Source organism: Orcinus orca, chromosome 2 (genome assembly GCF_937001465.1).
Source record: "Orcinus orca chromosome 2, mOrcOrc1.1, whole genome shotgun sequence".
NCBI classification, from domain to species: domain Eukaryota; kingdom Metazoa; phylum Chordata; class Mammalia; order Artiodactyla; family Delphinidae; genus Orcinus; species Orcinus orca.
Window position 1 is genome coordinate 108021031 of NC_064560.1, and position 16865 is coordinate 108037895.

Here is a 16865-nt window from a genome sequence, read left to right on the forward strand (position 1 = left end):
CTTATGGTTTTGAGACAGTCAAAGGTGATTTGAGGAAGGGAAGCTTCTTAAAGAATGTTAAGTTTATGGGACTTCCCTGTTGGTGCAGTGGTTAAGAATCCGCCTGCCAATGCAGGGGACAAGGGTTCAAGCCCTGGTCCGGGAAGATGCCACATGCCACAGAGCGACTAAGCCTGTGCGCCACGACTACTGAGCCTGCGCTCTAGAGCCCGCGACCCACAACTACTGAGTCCACGTGCTGCAACTACTGAATCCCGCATGCCTGTGCTCTGCAACAAGAGAAGCCACCACAATGAGAAGCCTGCTCACTGCCACAAAGAGTAGCCCCCGCTGGCCACAACTAGAGAAAGCCCGTGCACAGCAACAAAGACCCAACACAGCCAAAAAGAAAAAAAAAGAATGTTAAGTTTATGTTGAGACTTTAAGACTGAGCCATGTTTTCCATATTGAGAGAACCATAACTTCAAAGGCTTGGAGGGGGCTTCCCTGGTGGCACAGTGGTTGAGAGCCTGCCTGTCAGTGCAGGGGACACGGGTTTGTGCCCCGGTCCGGGAAGATCCCACATGCCTCAGAGTGGCTAGGCCCGTGAGCCATGGCCGCTGAGCCTGTGCATCCGGGGCCTGTGTTCCTCAATGGGAGAGGCCACAGCAGTGAGAGGCCCGTGTAGTGCAAAAAAAAAAAAAAAAAAGGCTTGGAGGGAAGAGCATTGACAGATTTAGGAACGAAATGAAGTTTAGGATGGCTATCCTATTGAGTAAGAATAGGGGAGCAGTAGGAGATGAAAACTGGAGAAGGAAGCAAGGGAAAGAATCTGTAGGGTCTTGTAAGCCACGTTCAAGGGCTTGGACTCTATCCTAAGAATATTGGAGACCATTTTAAGAGTTTTAAGAAATCTAGAAAATGGATTGGAGGAGGGAGCAAAACTTGAGGTAGCTATTACAATTAGAAGCAGTGGTAGCCAGAGTTAGAAAGGTAGTGAGATTGAGAGAAGAGAACAAGGTCAAGAGAAATTTAGAGGCATAATTAATGTGATCTGGTGATAGATTCAGTGTAGGGAGAGGAAGTGGAGTCCAAGATTTTTGACTTGGGTAGCTGAGTGGGTGGATGGTGACACCACTCACTGAGATTAAGAAGGGCAACAGATTTGAGAGATAAGATGATGATTCAATGTTGGACATTTCAGAATACCTATGGGACTACCAGGAAAAGAGAAGTAAGCAGTTGAATAAACATCTCCTGATATGCAGGAGACAGGCCTAGCTAGAGACAGAAATTTGGGAGTGTCACTAGCATACTCCGTGAGTGAGAATGTAGAGGGAGAAGAAAAGGCTCAGGACAGAACTGTGGCCAAGAGGTTTCTCCTTTTAGGGGCACTTATCTTATTAACTGATTATGAGGCAAATCAGGACAAAGAGGATGAGCAACATGGGGAAACTTTGTTTAGGGTTAAAGTTTAAATTTGGGACAGTTAATGAGAGCACATGGTACTATCTTACAGAATTAAGTATGTTTGTTGTTATTTTCATCACCAGCATTTTATTTTTACTTGTAAAATTTTCCTTCCCCTTTAATGCAGCTTTAAGGGTCGGGTGGTTTATTATAGCACCTTTCTCTCTCCATGCTTTTTATTGAGGAGAATGGGGATGGTAGGTAAGAATGGACTTCAACCAAGGGATGCATTTATATTCCCTATGAATAAGTGCTCTGCCCTGGACCATTCAAGTTTCATTCTTAACAATTGTGACCTTGAAAGAAATGATGATTCTGATTCACAACAGCTACATATAAAGTTAAAGATCATTGCAGCTGGACACAAAGCCATAGTAAATAGTTACAGAAGGATGGTCTCCAGGGCCTTCACTCTAAGACAGAGACAGTAAATAAGACAGTTGATTGTAGGAAAATCCATCTTAAAGTGTCAAAAAATAAGACAATTTTGGTAATACACTTCTCACTTTTGTAGTGTGGTATCATAATTTTATTACATAAGACATTCAGAATATAAAATACCACATAGTAATAAAAAGCATGGAGTCTGGTGCCAGACTGCCGAAGTTTGAATTCTGATTTTGTTAATTATTAGCCATGTGACTTTAGGCAAGTTACTTAGCTTCTCGGTGCCTCAGTTTCCTCCAATGTAAGATGGGATAATAATCAACCTGCTTCAGAATGTTGCTGTAATAGACGCAAATTGCTTAGTACAGTACCTGGCACGTTGTTAGCACTATAAATGTATTTGCTATTATTATTTGTAGGAATTGAGTTTTCTTGTTTTGGTTTATTTGTTGGTTTGGTGGTTATTTTTCAATTCATTAACTGATTTCTACTTTCCTGGTTTGGATATTAAAACTTTGGGTCTTTGTTAAATCTGTTTCCTTTTAACTTATTTGTAAAAGGCCATCAGAAGCCTCAGAGAAAAGATTTTGTTAAACATGGTCATTTTCCCACAGAAAATATTAAGCATGGACATTTCCTGAAATTTTAGGCAAGCTAGTTGCAGAATATTATGAACTGCTGCCAGGAGAGAGTCTATTTTTCAAAAAAACTAGCCTTTTTAAAAGTTATAGAATGTAATGCCTTCTGTTAATGTGAAAAAGAAAATCTCTCATTCCTTTTGTCCAACCTTTAAAGTCCAACTTAATTTAGCTCAAATGTTGTCATTTGTGGAAGACAGTATATTATAGCTTTGGCATCAGTTCTGGCAAATTATTTAATCTCTGAAGACTCCTCGTTCATAAAATGAGGTTGGACTTACAGGGAGGTAGGAGAATCTAATCTATAGAGGTAGGTTAGCCCAAAGCTTAGTGAGGCAAGTGGATGTTGAAATCAGATAAGGCTAGCAGAGGCTTTGGAAGTAGAACAGGGAACCTCAACAAGCCTGGGAAAATAAAGGGAGACTAGGTATGGACTTAGTGTAGGAGAGGCCTGAGAATCAGCCCTGAAGACAACCCTCAGGCCATTACTAGTTCATCTCTTTGGCTAACAGTATAATAATCCTTTCCCTCTTCTCCCCCTACCTCCAGTATCTCTTTCCAGAATATCCCTTATATAACTCCCAACTCAAAATCTACCTTCTCCAAGCAGATATCCAGGAGTTCTCCAATTGAAATCAGGTTCACCTTTCCCCATATTTTCTTTAGACTTTGACTTTAAATACTTATTGACACCTGCCTTGTAGTGTAGATATTTGTGTATGCTTCCCTCACTTAAGTTATTAGCTCCTAGGTGTTAGGAACCCACAGTGCTGATAACAGTGTTTTTATACACTGTAAATTCTCAGTCTATGTTATTGAAATTCTTCATGCAAAGCAATTATAATGTTCAGTCCTTAAGGCACTGACCTTTAATCACTTCTGTGTATGTGTGTAAACTTCTGGGTTGTGTTTAAGCAACCTTCATAAAATTACCAAAAATGTTAATAAGGTATTGTAAAAGTGTGGCACTTTTGAAACATTAAACTAGACATATCTCTACAGTCTTTATATATAACCATTTTATGCAAGTACCAAAAGTTTTTGCTACTGTTTTGAAAAAAAAATCAAATGTAAAGCAAATAATATAAATTAAAATCAGAATCTAACAGCACATTTGTTTATGCTGTTATCATTTGATTCATTCTAATTCCTGATATTAGCATTGAGTGTAAGAGTAGCAGAAAGCAGGACTTTTCCACTGGAGATTTTTAAAAGTCATGGGTAGCCCTGATAGCCTTTTTATACTGTTTTCAAAGGGCAAATTATACCTTGTTTTTTGCTGAAACTTAGAGACTTCATAGAGATACTTTAGTATTTTACTTGGAGTCATTCAGCCCTTCCATGAATTTCTCTAATCAAAAAAGTAAAGTTTCCTATAGGATTTCATTAAATGATACTAGTTTGGAAATCTTAATTGTATATTCTTTTCTGTACCTCAAAGCTACTTACACTATATTTTTTATGAACTATTTTTCTGGAGTGCTTTAAGAGCTACAATATTCAGTTTCCCTTATTTTATAATGAGTGTAGAGAAAGTTAAGGTGTTTTTTCTCTAAGGAGAAAAATTAAGCGGTGACATAATTACTTTGGCATATAGAACAATTAATAGAAATCATCCTTTGGGGAGAATTTTTTTTGTTTCTAATCCTAAATCAGTGGAGTTAGATTTATGCAGCAACCTCCAATGGGCTGTTTTACTCTGGGTGGGAAGTAAGTTTTCAGTTTGTGAAGATCCAGTAAACAGTGGGTTTGTCTCTGTTAAATGTCACTAGTGCTTCTAATTATTTTTAGAAGTCACAAGCTGTAACTGACAAGTCAGAATACAGAAATACTTAGAACAACTTTGCTGTACTATCAACAACTCTCCAGTTCCTGCACTTTAATGAGCATTTTATTAGGCTGTTTCTGGAGATTGGTTCAGAGCTATCAGTAATGCCAGGTTAGTCGACCCAGTTTCAGAGAACATCTTTTCTAAATTGACCTTGCCTATTTACAAATATTAAGAAAAAAATTTACATGAATTTTCTGGTTAATTTTATTATCTATGTTAATTTTTGTTGTGTTTTTAAAATCCTGTTTCAAGTTTGCTCTTTATTTCTCTGTGTTGTTTTTTTTTGAAAAGTCAGTAAAGAAAAGTAAATACAGAGTAGAGATGTCACTTCTCAATAGGTTGATTTTGCAAGTTTTTTTCTTTTTAACTAATATATTTCTATATTTAGAGATTAGATTACAGTGCCAATGAGGTACCAGAAGATTAGGAAAGAAGAGGCACATTATAACTTAGAGTTATGTAGGCTATTATTTCATTAGGTTATAGTTACCAGGATCAGCAGGTCTTGGGGAAGAAAGAGGGTTTTTCCCCAACATCCATTCTGCAGTTCTCTGTCCCCACAGCTCCAGCCTCTTACACTGGAGTGTCTATAGAAAAAGAGGGAGGCTAAATATATCTTATGTGCTTCTTCTTTCCCTCTCTCGTTTAAATTGTGACTAAAATCAGCTCTTCAACAACTTCGTCTTTTTGTTACCTATCTTGATTTGGCTTTTATGCGCCACCCACCCCCCCCACTGACCTGCAGAAGCGCTATGAATATGCAACTACATTAATCTAGGGGATATCTTTGGCAAATAGAGGACCTCAAAACTGATTGTTTAGGGGCTTGAAATGACTCAGAGTATCAGCAGGTTTGGGTTTTATAAGGTGTCTCCGTCACTTGAGACAGTTGTCAGCTGAAAGCCTCAGCTCATGTTTGTATTCTTTGTCTGGCACGTCCAGAGACCCCATTTGAAAATTATTGCTCTCTCTGCTTCCTCTTCCAAAAAACACTAAAGCTTTTAGAATCAGTTTATAAAAATGGGAACATTTATCTTGCTTGTCTTCTACTTCTTAGTAAAGGAGAAGGGGAAAACTACATCACAATACTTAAATTTAATCACCAATCTAAAAATCTTTGCCAATCTTCAGAAAGACATTAAGTACTTTTTCTTTTCCTATTTTTTTTATAGGTCACACTTTATTTTTTTAAATTAATTAATTTTTGGCTGCATTGGGTCGTTGCTGCACGTGGGCTTTCTCTAGTTGCGGCGAGCAGGGGCTACTCTTCGTTGTGGTGTGCGGGCTTCTCATTGCAGTGGCTTCTCTGTTGCGGAGCACGGTCTCTTGGTGCACAGGCTTCAGTAGTTACAGCTCGTGGGCTCAGTAGTTGTGGTACGTGGGCTCAGTAGTTGTGGCTCATGGGCTCTAGAGTGCAGGCTCAGTAGTTGTGGTGCACGGGCTTAGTTGCTCTGTGGCACGTGGGATCTTCCTGGACCAGGGCTCGAACCTGTGTCCCCTGCATTGGTAGGTGGATTCTTAACCACTGCATCACCAGGGAAGTCCCTTTTTTCGTATTTTTAATTAGTTTTATCTGAAGAACAGGGTAAAAACACTGAAAACATTTAAGTGTTTCTTCCTTCATTCCCAAACATGTAAAGATTTTTATGAGAATATGGGAGGAACTGAAGTGATCATTTGAGAGAAGTTCAACTGGTAATTCCCCTAAAATAGTCTATGGCAAGTATATTCTTGTTTTTGTTTTCAGATATCATTTGACTTTAATTTCTTTGCCCTTAGTAGAAATTTTTGTCATACAGTCTTTTTAATATTTCATGTATCATTTTTAAATGATCCTAAGGTCAATTCAAGGTGTCAACCAGGTTATACTGTCCCTGAACCAGCTAGTATTCTCACAGTGATTTGTGGTGCCATTTTTAGTTTTTCCACTTGTAGGAGTGGACACTGCTTGGAATAGTGTCCTGGAATAAGCATCAGGAATATCTTGTGATGGATATTCCTACTGCCATGCAGGGCAGTATTCATATTGGGAGATGGAAATAGTGGAAGATCCAGAGAAAGCACTTATCAGATTGGCCCTAGTCTAATGATTAAGCTTCCTGAAAGAGTAATGACTCTGAGCATGTCCTTCCTTAGGAGTGTGGATGTTGAAACAGTACATTGCTCCAAAAGGAGTGCTCAGTTCCATGGAGCACTCTGTGTCTCTTAAAAACTGGGACTCCTTTTGCCAAATTAGTGAATGCTAGGGGCAAGTTGAAAATTTGCATTTCCTAACATCTTTTATTTATGCCTAGATGATGGACCATCTGGACTATGCAACAAATGAAGAAAACCCTGTGACTGCTGGTGAACAGATTGTCCAATAATAATATTATGTGGACTTGCAATAATGTGTCAATTGACTTTCTACAAATAGAGTTGGCCATTTTAAATTGGCTTTTGAATTGACAATCTGAAAGAAACTTCAATGCTGTGCTTGCAAATATGTATTTTTAAGAGCTGGTACTGACGACTACATGATAAGTAATTAAAATACATTTGCTTTTAACTACATTAAAGTTGTGCCTTCACATTAAATAAAAGCATATGGTCTGTGTAATTTTTAAGATGTAATATATACAGTATATTTTTCTAAAAAAAAAGTCTTCACCCACCCCTGTACTTTTCTTACTGAAATCTCTTTCTTTCAACTCTAATGATAGTTAAAAGTATTTGTCAAAGTGAATTTCTGAGCAGATTTTACTGTAAAGAATTATGCAAATTTTATGCTGTATAGAAACAACTGTTTAAGACCATGTAAGAAGGCAGTTCAGCAATGGAATTTTAGACCTTTTATCACTGCAGAGGTTAGAAATATATAATTTGAGAATATATATAAATGTGTATTTTTGTAGCATAAGTTTAAAAAAATCCCAATCCTTTTTTAAACTTGAGAACCTAAATTACTTCAGACTACATGTGTATTATATTAGAATATTTTTCCAGATATAGAGAAACATAATATATAGAACTAGTCATTAAAAGGAAACAAAAACTGAAATCCACAGTTTTCAGTTCTGCTGTTTCCTTGAAGATGTAGCTTAAATTTCTAAACTAACATTTAATTCCACTATGGTATTTCTGATCTCTGAAGTTTGGTTCTGCTAATGTTAAGACTTAATATTTTGTAAAAATTATTTTTCTTATTAAATTATGTATTAATACATATGACTCATTGTTTGAGTGTTAACATCCCTAATAATCCCCTCCCCTACCTTTTTTTCCCCTGATCCCTACTCCTTTCTCCATAGGAAACCACTGTTAACTTTTTAAAATTTGGATGGAGAGTGGTTTACTAATATACAAAGTGTGCTTCAGAGAAAAGAATTGGAGACAGAAGACAGGAGACTGGGTGTTAGTCTCAATTTAATTACAAGAGTTTGAGTAAATTTTATTAGCGCAATAAAACTGTATCTCAGCTTTCTCATCTGCAAAATGAGTATGTTAGACCAACTAATCACTTTGGTATCTTCCAACTTGAAAAAATCTTTCTCATTCTTTGCTAAATCTCAGATGTGGACTTGAACATTATCCTGGGAGTCATAGGTCACATTATCTTTCCATTTTCTTTTATTTTCTCTAAGAAATTCCCAAATGAAAAGTGATTGCAAAGACAGCAGGATTTTGTATTTCTCTGTGAATAATGTACAAGATAATGTGAACAAATCCATGATTTTTCATCCTAAGGCCAGTTTAACTGATTAAAAGATAAAGCTAATGCCTTTAAAAATGGATCAGACCTTTGATGTTTGAACTAAATTTAGTATTTGAGGGAATTAGATGCTTTTGATTAATTGTTAATTGTTAAGTTACGTAATTTATAGATGTAGAAGCTCCCTTGACAGTCAGCCCTTCTTTCTACTTAATACACTTATGGGTCATTTGGTTTATGGCAAATGACAAGTATCTGACAAGTAAGAGTTCATGTTAATTTTGCCTCTATAATATAAAGTTTGAATTTTTTCCAGAGAATTTAATTTATTTGGCAGACTCTGATAGAGAGAACAGATTAAGTGCCATGTTAAAGCTCCAACTATATTTTCATTTATAATATCAATAAAATGTTTGCCAAAATACAGCTTTTTTAAGTAAAATTATCTGCACTCTTATCCCAGCTTTAGAATATTCAAAAGCCTCAACCACATTTTATGAAGAATGTTAAGAGAAAATTTTACATCTAGAAGTCTGGAATCTTAATTCTTTGATGCAAATTCTACTTTATCCAACCATTAGTTATCAAGAAGGTATAACCTTGTTCTAGTTTGCTATTTAAATCTTACAGATTAAATAGAAATAACATAAAAAGTGAACTTTCTTAAGTTTCTCCATCTTCAATATCAACTTTATATTGTACTTAGTCCTTCTAGCAACTGAACTGAAAATATTTATAGAAATTACAATAAAGTGCAGAAATATTTGGGGAATCAAAATATAAGCAAAAGATAGCGGAGATGGAAATTTGGCTTTAGAAGACTGTATCATTTCTTCCTCTCTTGCCCTCCCACCACCAATAACTTTAAGGGGAAGAGAAGTTTGGTTTTTTCCTAAACATGTCTTTAAAACAATAAATATTGTAGGAGATTACTTACTGCAAAAAAAAAAAAGTCTGAGAAATTCCCTATGAACATTTTTGTAGTTTATCAAACAAATTATTAAATACCTCAAATTGTAAAGTCAATGATTTTTACTTCAGTTTAGTTCAGCAAAGATAAATATGAGGTTTGTGGGAAAGGACTTTGATATTTTACGATGTTATGTTTCCTTCTAGCTTGTAGATTTTTTTTTAGATTAGCAATACCTTATTAGTAGACTCAGCAATTTATTTCTCTTTTGAAGGAAGAAAATTTTAACCCATCTGCTGTTGGCATTCATTGATTTTAGTTACATGTTCATAGAGATTTTGATGAAATGGTACATTTAGAGTAAATACAAATGAGCTTTCCAGTTTTCCTTTGTTTTTTTAATTTCTGCCTTAGATATAAGCAGAAACTAATTTATTTAAGTTTGGTCTCTAAAATGTCAACTTGATTTCAGCTAATGAGACTTCACAAACAGGAATTGCTTTTCAGACTAGTGGATTGTACTAGTTTGAAAGGCTTTATATTTTCCCATTAACAAGGAAAAAAGTTGTTATGCCAAACAACCCATTTTACAGTTTAAAAAATTTATTTTCAGTGCTCTATTTACCTCAGAGGTAATTCTAAAGGAGGTAGGGGAGGGTAATGAAAATAAAATCAAAATACTGAGTAAAAATCAGTTTATGCTTCCTGGAAGAAAAATACTCTATAAATTCAAGAGATCTGAATCAAATGACTTAACCTTTTGGAATTTGAAAGAAATTATGTAGTACTCACAATTTGGGTTACTGAATTTTCAGAGTAAACAAAATGATTTATAAGAGTAATATACAGGCCATATTACAGTGAAAATCATATATGTAAATTTTCTTGTTTAATGTTTCCATAAGGACAGCTTTTTGTATCTAAGAAAATGTTCATTGGGGAAAATTTTTTTAACTAAATTTTTTAGAATAGTCCTACATTATTTGCAATTAAGGGGCAACTAGAAGAAAAAAATGTGGAATATTTAATGTCATTATTTGTTTCTTTGATTAGGCATAAAAAGTAAACAACTTATTTTGCTTTGGAATATGGATTTTTTTTTCAGTATCTAAAGTTTACCTGGTTAGCCTTGAGATTTCCCAATGAGACAAGTCAATGTAAATTACGTGGGTTTTGCTTGTTTTATACCTTCTGTTGTATTTTGATCATATGAGAACCTTTTTTAAAGTACATGACTGAATTTTTACTTCTTAGATGGAGGTTTGAGTGTGAAATTCTTTTCTTTTAACACTTTGATATGCTAGTGTAAATTAGTACTTTAATAGCACTACTAGGCTTTATTTTTTTATGGAACATGATTTAAAATTTTTTGAAGTGTTAATCTGGCAGTGCTTTAAAACTCTTCATTATGTGCCAATACTGACAAGAAAAACAGTTTTTTTAATGTATTGAATTCACTATGGTATTCAATAAATTCTATTTTAAAATAAAATTTGAGTTTGTTTTATTTTGAATGGTGAAAAATAATTGAAAATGAACTAAAAGCTACTAGATCATGTTCACATAAGGTGAAAATGATAATAATCACTTATGAAATTGTGTGGTTATTTTAAATCTGACAAATTATCCATAAAACCTAGATTCCATAAGTGTCATTTACTGGAAATTTATATTGACACATAATAGCTCTTAATAAATATTTATTGAATTGATATATCTATAGACTTTTTTTTACCAAGAAACTATCCTACCTGTTGTAATGAACATCCCTGACATTTGCAGCTTTGCTTATGTTCTCACAAATTACTAAGATCCCTGCTGCCATTGTATGGGGTAATTTTTTTTTTTAAACTTAGATGTGGATGGCCCAGATATGTATCTGTAGTGGTTTTGTCTCGACCATATGTTGAGGAGTCCTGTTCAGAGGAAGCTTGTTTCATCCCACAGGCCCATATACCTGAAAAGATGCATAAGAAACTGGAAAGAGAGGCTCTGTTTAAGAAGAGAGGGGATAAGATGGGTTGAGCACAGGAGTGAGAGGGAGACTTAGTACCTTTTACATTTTCTATCATATACTTCTATTAAGATTCAAAATACAAATCATAAAAATCTGTTGAATTATTTTCCTCTTAATAGGTATTCATACTAATAGATGGTTAACTAATAAATTACTCATTTTTCTTAAGATAGTAAGCCTTGGAAACAGTCTAATATGTATAGTGGGAGAAGAGGGAGAAATAACCAGTTGTCATGTTTTTTGTCTTGAAATTTATGTTCTGTACAAATTTATTAGCTTGAAATTCATTTTTTGCTAGAAAATAAGAGTAGAACTAAATTTTATGAGCTCATTCCCATTTCTATAATCCCATAAAGACTCTAGAATTGAGATCAGAAGTTCTCAACTTAATATTTCTTTGTGGCCCTTAACCAAATGACCCACACAAATTAAAAATAAAGCAAAAGTGGGAATTCCCTGGCGGTCCAGTGGTTAGGACTCAGTGCTTTCACTGCTGGAGCCAGGGTTCAGTCCCTGGTCCAGGAACTAAGATCCCACAAGCTGTGTGACCTGGCCAAAAAAAAATAAAAAGTAAAAATAATGAATCACTGAAAAGCATTGACAATGGAAAACAATGTCCAATTCCAGGCAACACTAATGATAACAAAGTATCCTTCCTAAAAATTTTGGAAATTTCAACTACCTGCATATGAGCTCTTAGAATAGACACTTGGCACTTGCAGCAATAGCCAGACTCAGCAGAATTCTGGAGAGAGAGCTCTGTAAATTGCAGTAAGGCACTAATTCTTAACAGCTCTCTTAGGAGGTTATGGGTACAGTAAGTCCCCTACATACGAACGAGTTCCATTCTGAGACCGTGTTCGTAGGTCCAATTTGTTTTGTAAGTCCAACAAAGCCTAGGTACCCAACTAACACAATCGGCTATATAGGGTAATAGGTTTATAATACTTTTCACACAAATAATACATAAACCCAAACACAAAAAATAAAACATTTTTCATCTTACAGTACAGTACCTTGAAAAGTATAGTAGTACAATGCAACAGCTGGCATACAGGGGCTGGCATCAAGTGAAGAGCCAAGAAGAGTTACTGACTGATGGAGGGAGAGGAGGTGGGAGGTGGTAGAGCTGAAGGATTGTCAGCAATAGGAGACAAGGAGAGCAAGCTGCAATTTCATTCATGCCTGACATTGATGGCACAGGTTCTGTTTCCTTGCTGGATTCAATTCTATCTACCCTCTTGAAAAAACGATCCAGTGATGTCTGGGTAGTAGCTCATTTTTTCTCGTCATAGATGACACGGTAGCAGTGGATTGCATTCTGAACAGCTGCTGCAAACTTCGTGTACCATTCTATGTTCTGGTCCTGTGCCTCAAAAACTAACAGTGCCTCGGGACTTCCCTGGTGGTGCAGTGGTTGAGAATCCGCCTTCTAATGCAGGGGATGAGGGTTCGATCCCTGGTCAGGGAACTAAGATCCCACATGTAGCAGGGCAACTAAGCAGGCATGCCACAACTACTGAGCCCAGGCACCACAACTAGAGAGAAGCCCGTGTGCCCCAACAAAAGATCCCACATGCGGCAACTAAGAACCAACACAGCCAAAAATAAATTAAAACAAAAACAAAAACAAACTAATAGTGCCTCCTCAAATAAAGACTATCCCCTTGCCATTTCCTGCATAGTAAATCTCTTTAGTTCTTCAATTACTTCTTCCTCTTGTCTCTCTTCATCCTGTCTCTGGGCTTCCAATTCCATCAGGTCTTCATTAGTAAGCTACACAAGGTAAGTCCACAACAGCACAACCACTTGTAGAGGATGCATGCACGTGACAATGTATGCCAGACATGTGAACTAACGTGATTGGACACGTGAACACAGGTTTGCATCTTTGAAAGTTCACAACTTGAAAGTTTACTGTAAATAGTTCTTAACCATAGCTGTAAATGAAAGTCTATGGTTTGGCATGTCCTTATGTTAAAAACAACTTTCCAGTTTAGATCATAGGGTCACTTCTTTAGATAAGTGGGAAAGGTATCAATTGGATTCTAATTAATAGTTACGTGTTAATAGGCTCTGCTAGCTATGGAAAACCAAGTAATTTTTTACAAATGAAGAGTGCTTCATCCAAAAATTTATTATATGTGTTTGGAACACTGATTGAAGCCTCACGTATTATTATTTTTTCTATAAAATCTACCCCAGCCCCTTTCAGTGCAGAGAAATAAAATAGACAAATTCAAGTGCCAAGTCCTCTCCATACTCTTCTAAACATCTCTCAAAGAATCCTGGTACTCGCTATCCCCACTGCCACTAACTCAATTTAATTCATCTGTACTGTAACAGACTTTTAATTGGTCTTCCAAATACTAATTTCACTATCAATCCCCAGTGATCTTTCCAAGATGAAAATCTAATCATGCAATTCAAGCACTTTAAAAAAAACCTTTAATAGCACCAAATTTGTTTAAGAATAGTCTAGATACCTTAATGTGGTTTTTCTAGTCCCTGTTTCTTTCCAACTTAATCTCCCATTATTTTCCTCTCCTTCATTCCTGCCCCCTTACACTCTTCCTAGGAAGCTCTTCTAAACACACTCCCACCTCCCACACCCAGCCATCCCCTTCAAATCTCAGTTTAGGTATCACTGTTTGGAATGGGAAGAGATAAATGTGGAAAGAACAAATACAATTCCTTTATGGAGTTTTATTAAAAAGGAAGATGAGAAATGGGCTCAAGAAATAAGTTTGGTAAATGGGAAAAGAATTTGAAAAAGAATAGATACATGTATAACTGAATCACTTTGCTGTACACCTGAAACTGTCACTGTCACAACATTGTTAACCAACTATACTCCAATATAAAATAAAAAGTTTAAAAAAATTAAAAATTTTTTTAAAAAAGAAGTTTGGAATGGGGGTGGGGTATTGACAAGGGAAGAAATAACAGCATTTGTGAATGTTAATGGGGATCCAATAAAAGGGGATATTTTGATGATGTTGGGAAGAGATTGGAGAATTAACTAAGTTTATTTCCTTAAGTAGGCCAGAGGTGATGGGATCTAGTGCCCAAGTGGAAGGGCTTGCATTAAATAGAAATATGGAGCGTTCGCCTCCAGTAACTGGAGATAAGGTAGTGTATGTAAGTATAAATGCATAATAGGGAGGTAGATGTGATAGGCGTGGGCATGGAAAGTTCTATTCTGATTGCTTTTATATTCTGCCAATGAAGTGCTAATCAGGGTCATCAGCTGAGTCAGTTTCGGGAGCAGATGCAGAAAGTTTGAAGAGAAAGAAAAAAGTTAATCTTTCAAAAGTAAGAATAATTGGTATAGGGACAGGTTCTCAAAGTGTGGTCCCTGGCTCAGCAACTGCATCACTTGGTTAAATATGCAAAATTTTGGTCCCCACCCAGACCTGAATCAGAAACTCCAAGGGTGGGGCACAGCAATCTGGTTTTTAACAAGCTTTACAGGTGATTCTTTTACAAGCTAAAATTTGAGACCAGGCATATCAGACTCACTTGGAAGGCTTATTGAACCACAGGCAGCTGGGCCCCAGTCTCAGATTTTCTAATTCAGGTCTGGGGTGGAACCCAACCGAGAATTTCCATTTCTAACAAGTTCCCAGATGAAGTTGGTACTGCTGGCCAGCGGACCACACTTTGAGAACTACTGGTCTAAGGAAATATAGTATGATATAGTTGCATCAGGGGCATATCATGAGGTCCATAGTCTTAAATTTAAATTGGACTTTCTGTTTATGTGTGTATGTTTCCCCAGCCACATTCAGTTATACAGGTATAATATTGAATTGAACCAGGGCTGTGATTTAGCCAAGCAAATTCAAAAGCAAAAGAGGAGGAAGGGAATTTAGGATGTGTGTGAAGGAGTGAATATAACTTATTAACCATGAAATTTAAGCTAGGTAAAGAAGAACATGAGGGTTTGGGGGGCAGTAAATGACGGTGAAAAGGTGTTAGGATAAATGCATTATAGATACCTATAGAACTGAATGATTGTTGGGTTTGGAATAGTAGAAAAAGTTCAATAGATGGAAAGTGGTGGTCCAAGATGATTGTTAGAAGCGGAAATTATGAGGAATTGCCATTACTGGTAATGATAAGGTCAATGTAGGTTTCCCAGATCAAATACATGATGCCCATTTAAATTTGAATTTTAGATAAACAATGGATACTTCTTAGTATAAGTATTTTCCAAAGTATACTTAGAAAGGGTTTATTTTCATCCATTATGCTGATCTTACAATGGGACCCTTCAGCCTAGTAACCTCTGTCCTTCAATTTTGGGATATTTTCTTAAATTATTTGGTTATTTCCTCCCCTTCATTTTCTCTGTTCTTTCTTTCTGGAATCCCTAATATATTGATGTTGTACCTCCTGTCTTACCTGTTTTCTCAAATATTCCACCTCTTGTCTTTTTGCCCATTATCTGGAAGATTTCCTTAACAGTATCTAATCCTTTTATTGAATTTATTTCTGCTAACATTTAAAAATTTCCAAGAGCTCTTTTTTGCTCTCTGATACTTTTTTTTTATTGTATTCTATTGCTGTTTCATTGATGCCATATATTCTCTTAACGCTCTGAAAATATTAATCGTAGGGTTTCTGTTTGCTTGTTTTTGAAATTGTCCTCTGTGTATAACCACCGTTTTCTTTCAACTCCATTTTTGTGTGTTATTTCTTAGAAGCTTTCTTCAGAGAGAAGGTAATCTTTAGTTTTCTGCTCATGTTTAAGAGTGAGAGGCTAAAAATACAGTTGGACACTCTGAGCACATAAATGGGCTTATTAAATGTGAGGTACATTGTAGGATGATCTGGCTTTGCTGCTGGGAAACCCCAATACCAGTATATTTAAATGTTTTCTCTTGGGATGATCAGATTTCTCAGAAAAATGTCTCCAAATCTTTTGGAGTCATGTGGTTGGGAAAGTGTTGAGGGTCTCAGCATTCTACATGCAAACATTCACTCAAACACAATTTTCAGTCTGTTACCCATGCACACCCTCAATTGTAACTGGTATCATCCCAGTCAGTAAAACCCCTGTTTTACTCTCTCCAAAGAACAAAGCTCCAGTTTTCTGCCAGAGTCAGGGAAAAAAATTTGCCCAGCTACATGAAGTATAAGAGGAGATCTGTGGTTCTTCATGAATGATAGGATTAGAAAATAACAATTTTGTAATCCCACACGAAATAATTGGTTTAGGCAATGATCTTCAGTGTATATTAGATGAGAGGAGGGCTAAATCTGTCAGCACCTGAAATCATTGATTAATCTTAGCATTGTTAAGTGTGGGACAACCAGACATTGTAGGCATTTCAACATGGTATAGTATGAAGCACAAAGCACCATGAAGTGTTCCTCCAAAAAAAAGATAACCTGGAATCTCATCAAATCTACAGCACAAACTTCCAACTATGGGAAATATAGAGGATGAAGAGAGAAGTTAAACGACACTCAAGGGAGCAAATTTACAAATACAGAATATGCAACATTCTCAAGGACAACTGAATTGGTTCTTGTAATAAATGAATACCATAGGGGGAAAAAGTGTGGAAGGAAGGGCTGCTCTAAATTAAAAGACTTTTCTGTGACATGACATCCAAATCACTTGTGTGGATGCTGTTTGGATCCCAATTTAATAAACCAATTAAACAAGACATTTGTGAGCCAACTGGGAAAATTTGGTTATGAACCAGATATAAAACAATACCAAATAATACTGTTTTTTTTTAGATGTCCATTTTATTAAACAGATGTATTTTGAAGTATAGAGAAGGAAAATGGCATGATGTCTATGATTTATTTTATTTTATTTTTAAAATAATTTTATTAATTTATTTTTGGCTGCATTGGGTCTTTGTTGCTGGGCATGGGCTTTCCCTAGTTGCAGCGAATGGGGGCTACTCTTTGTTGTGCTATGC

General features: G+C 36.0%; 1 protein-coding gene across 1 annotated transcript in view; it reads left to right on the forward strand.

Annotated features, from left to right (window-relative positions):
- Nucleotides 1-10398, forward strand: part of SPPL2A (signal peptide peptidase like 2A) — a 52366-nt gene extending 41968 nt beyond the window's left edge. The window contains exon 15 of the mRNA XM_004281277.4: nt 6600-10398. Within this exon, the coding sequence (XP_004281325.2) occupies nt 6600-6671 (72 nt within the window). The 3' untranslated portion in view covers nt 6672-10398. The remainder of the gene's footprint in view (nt 1-6599) is intronic.
- The last annotated feature ends 6467 nt before the right edge of the window (nt 10399-16865 follow it).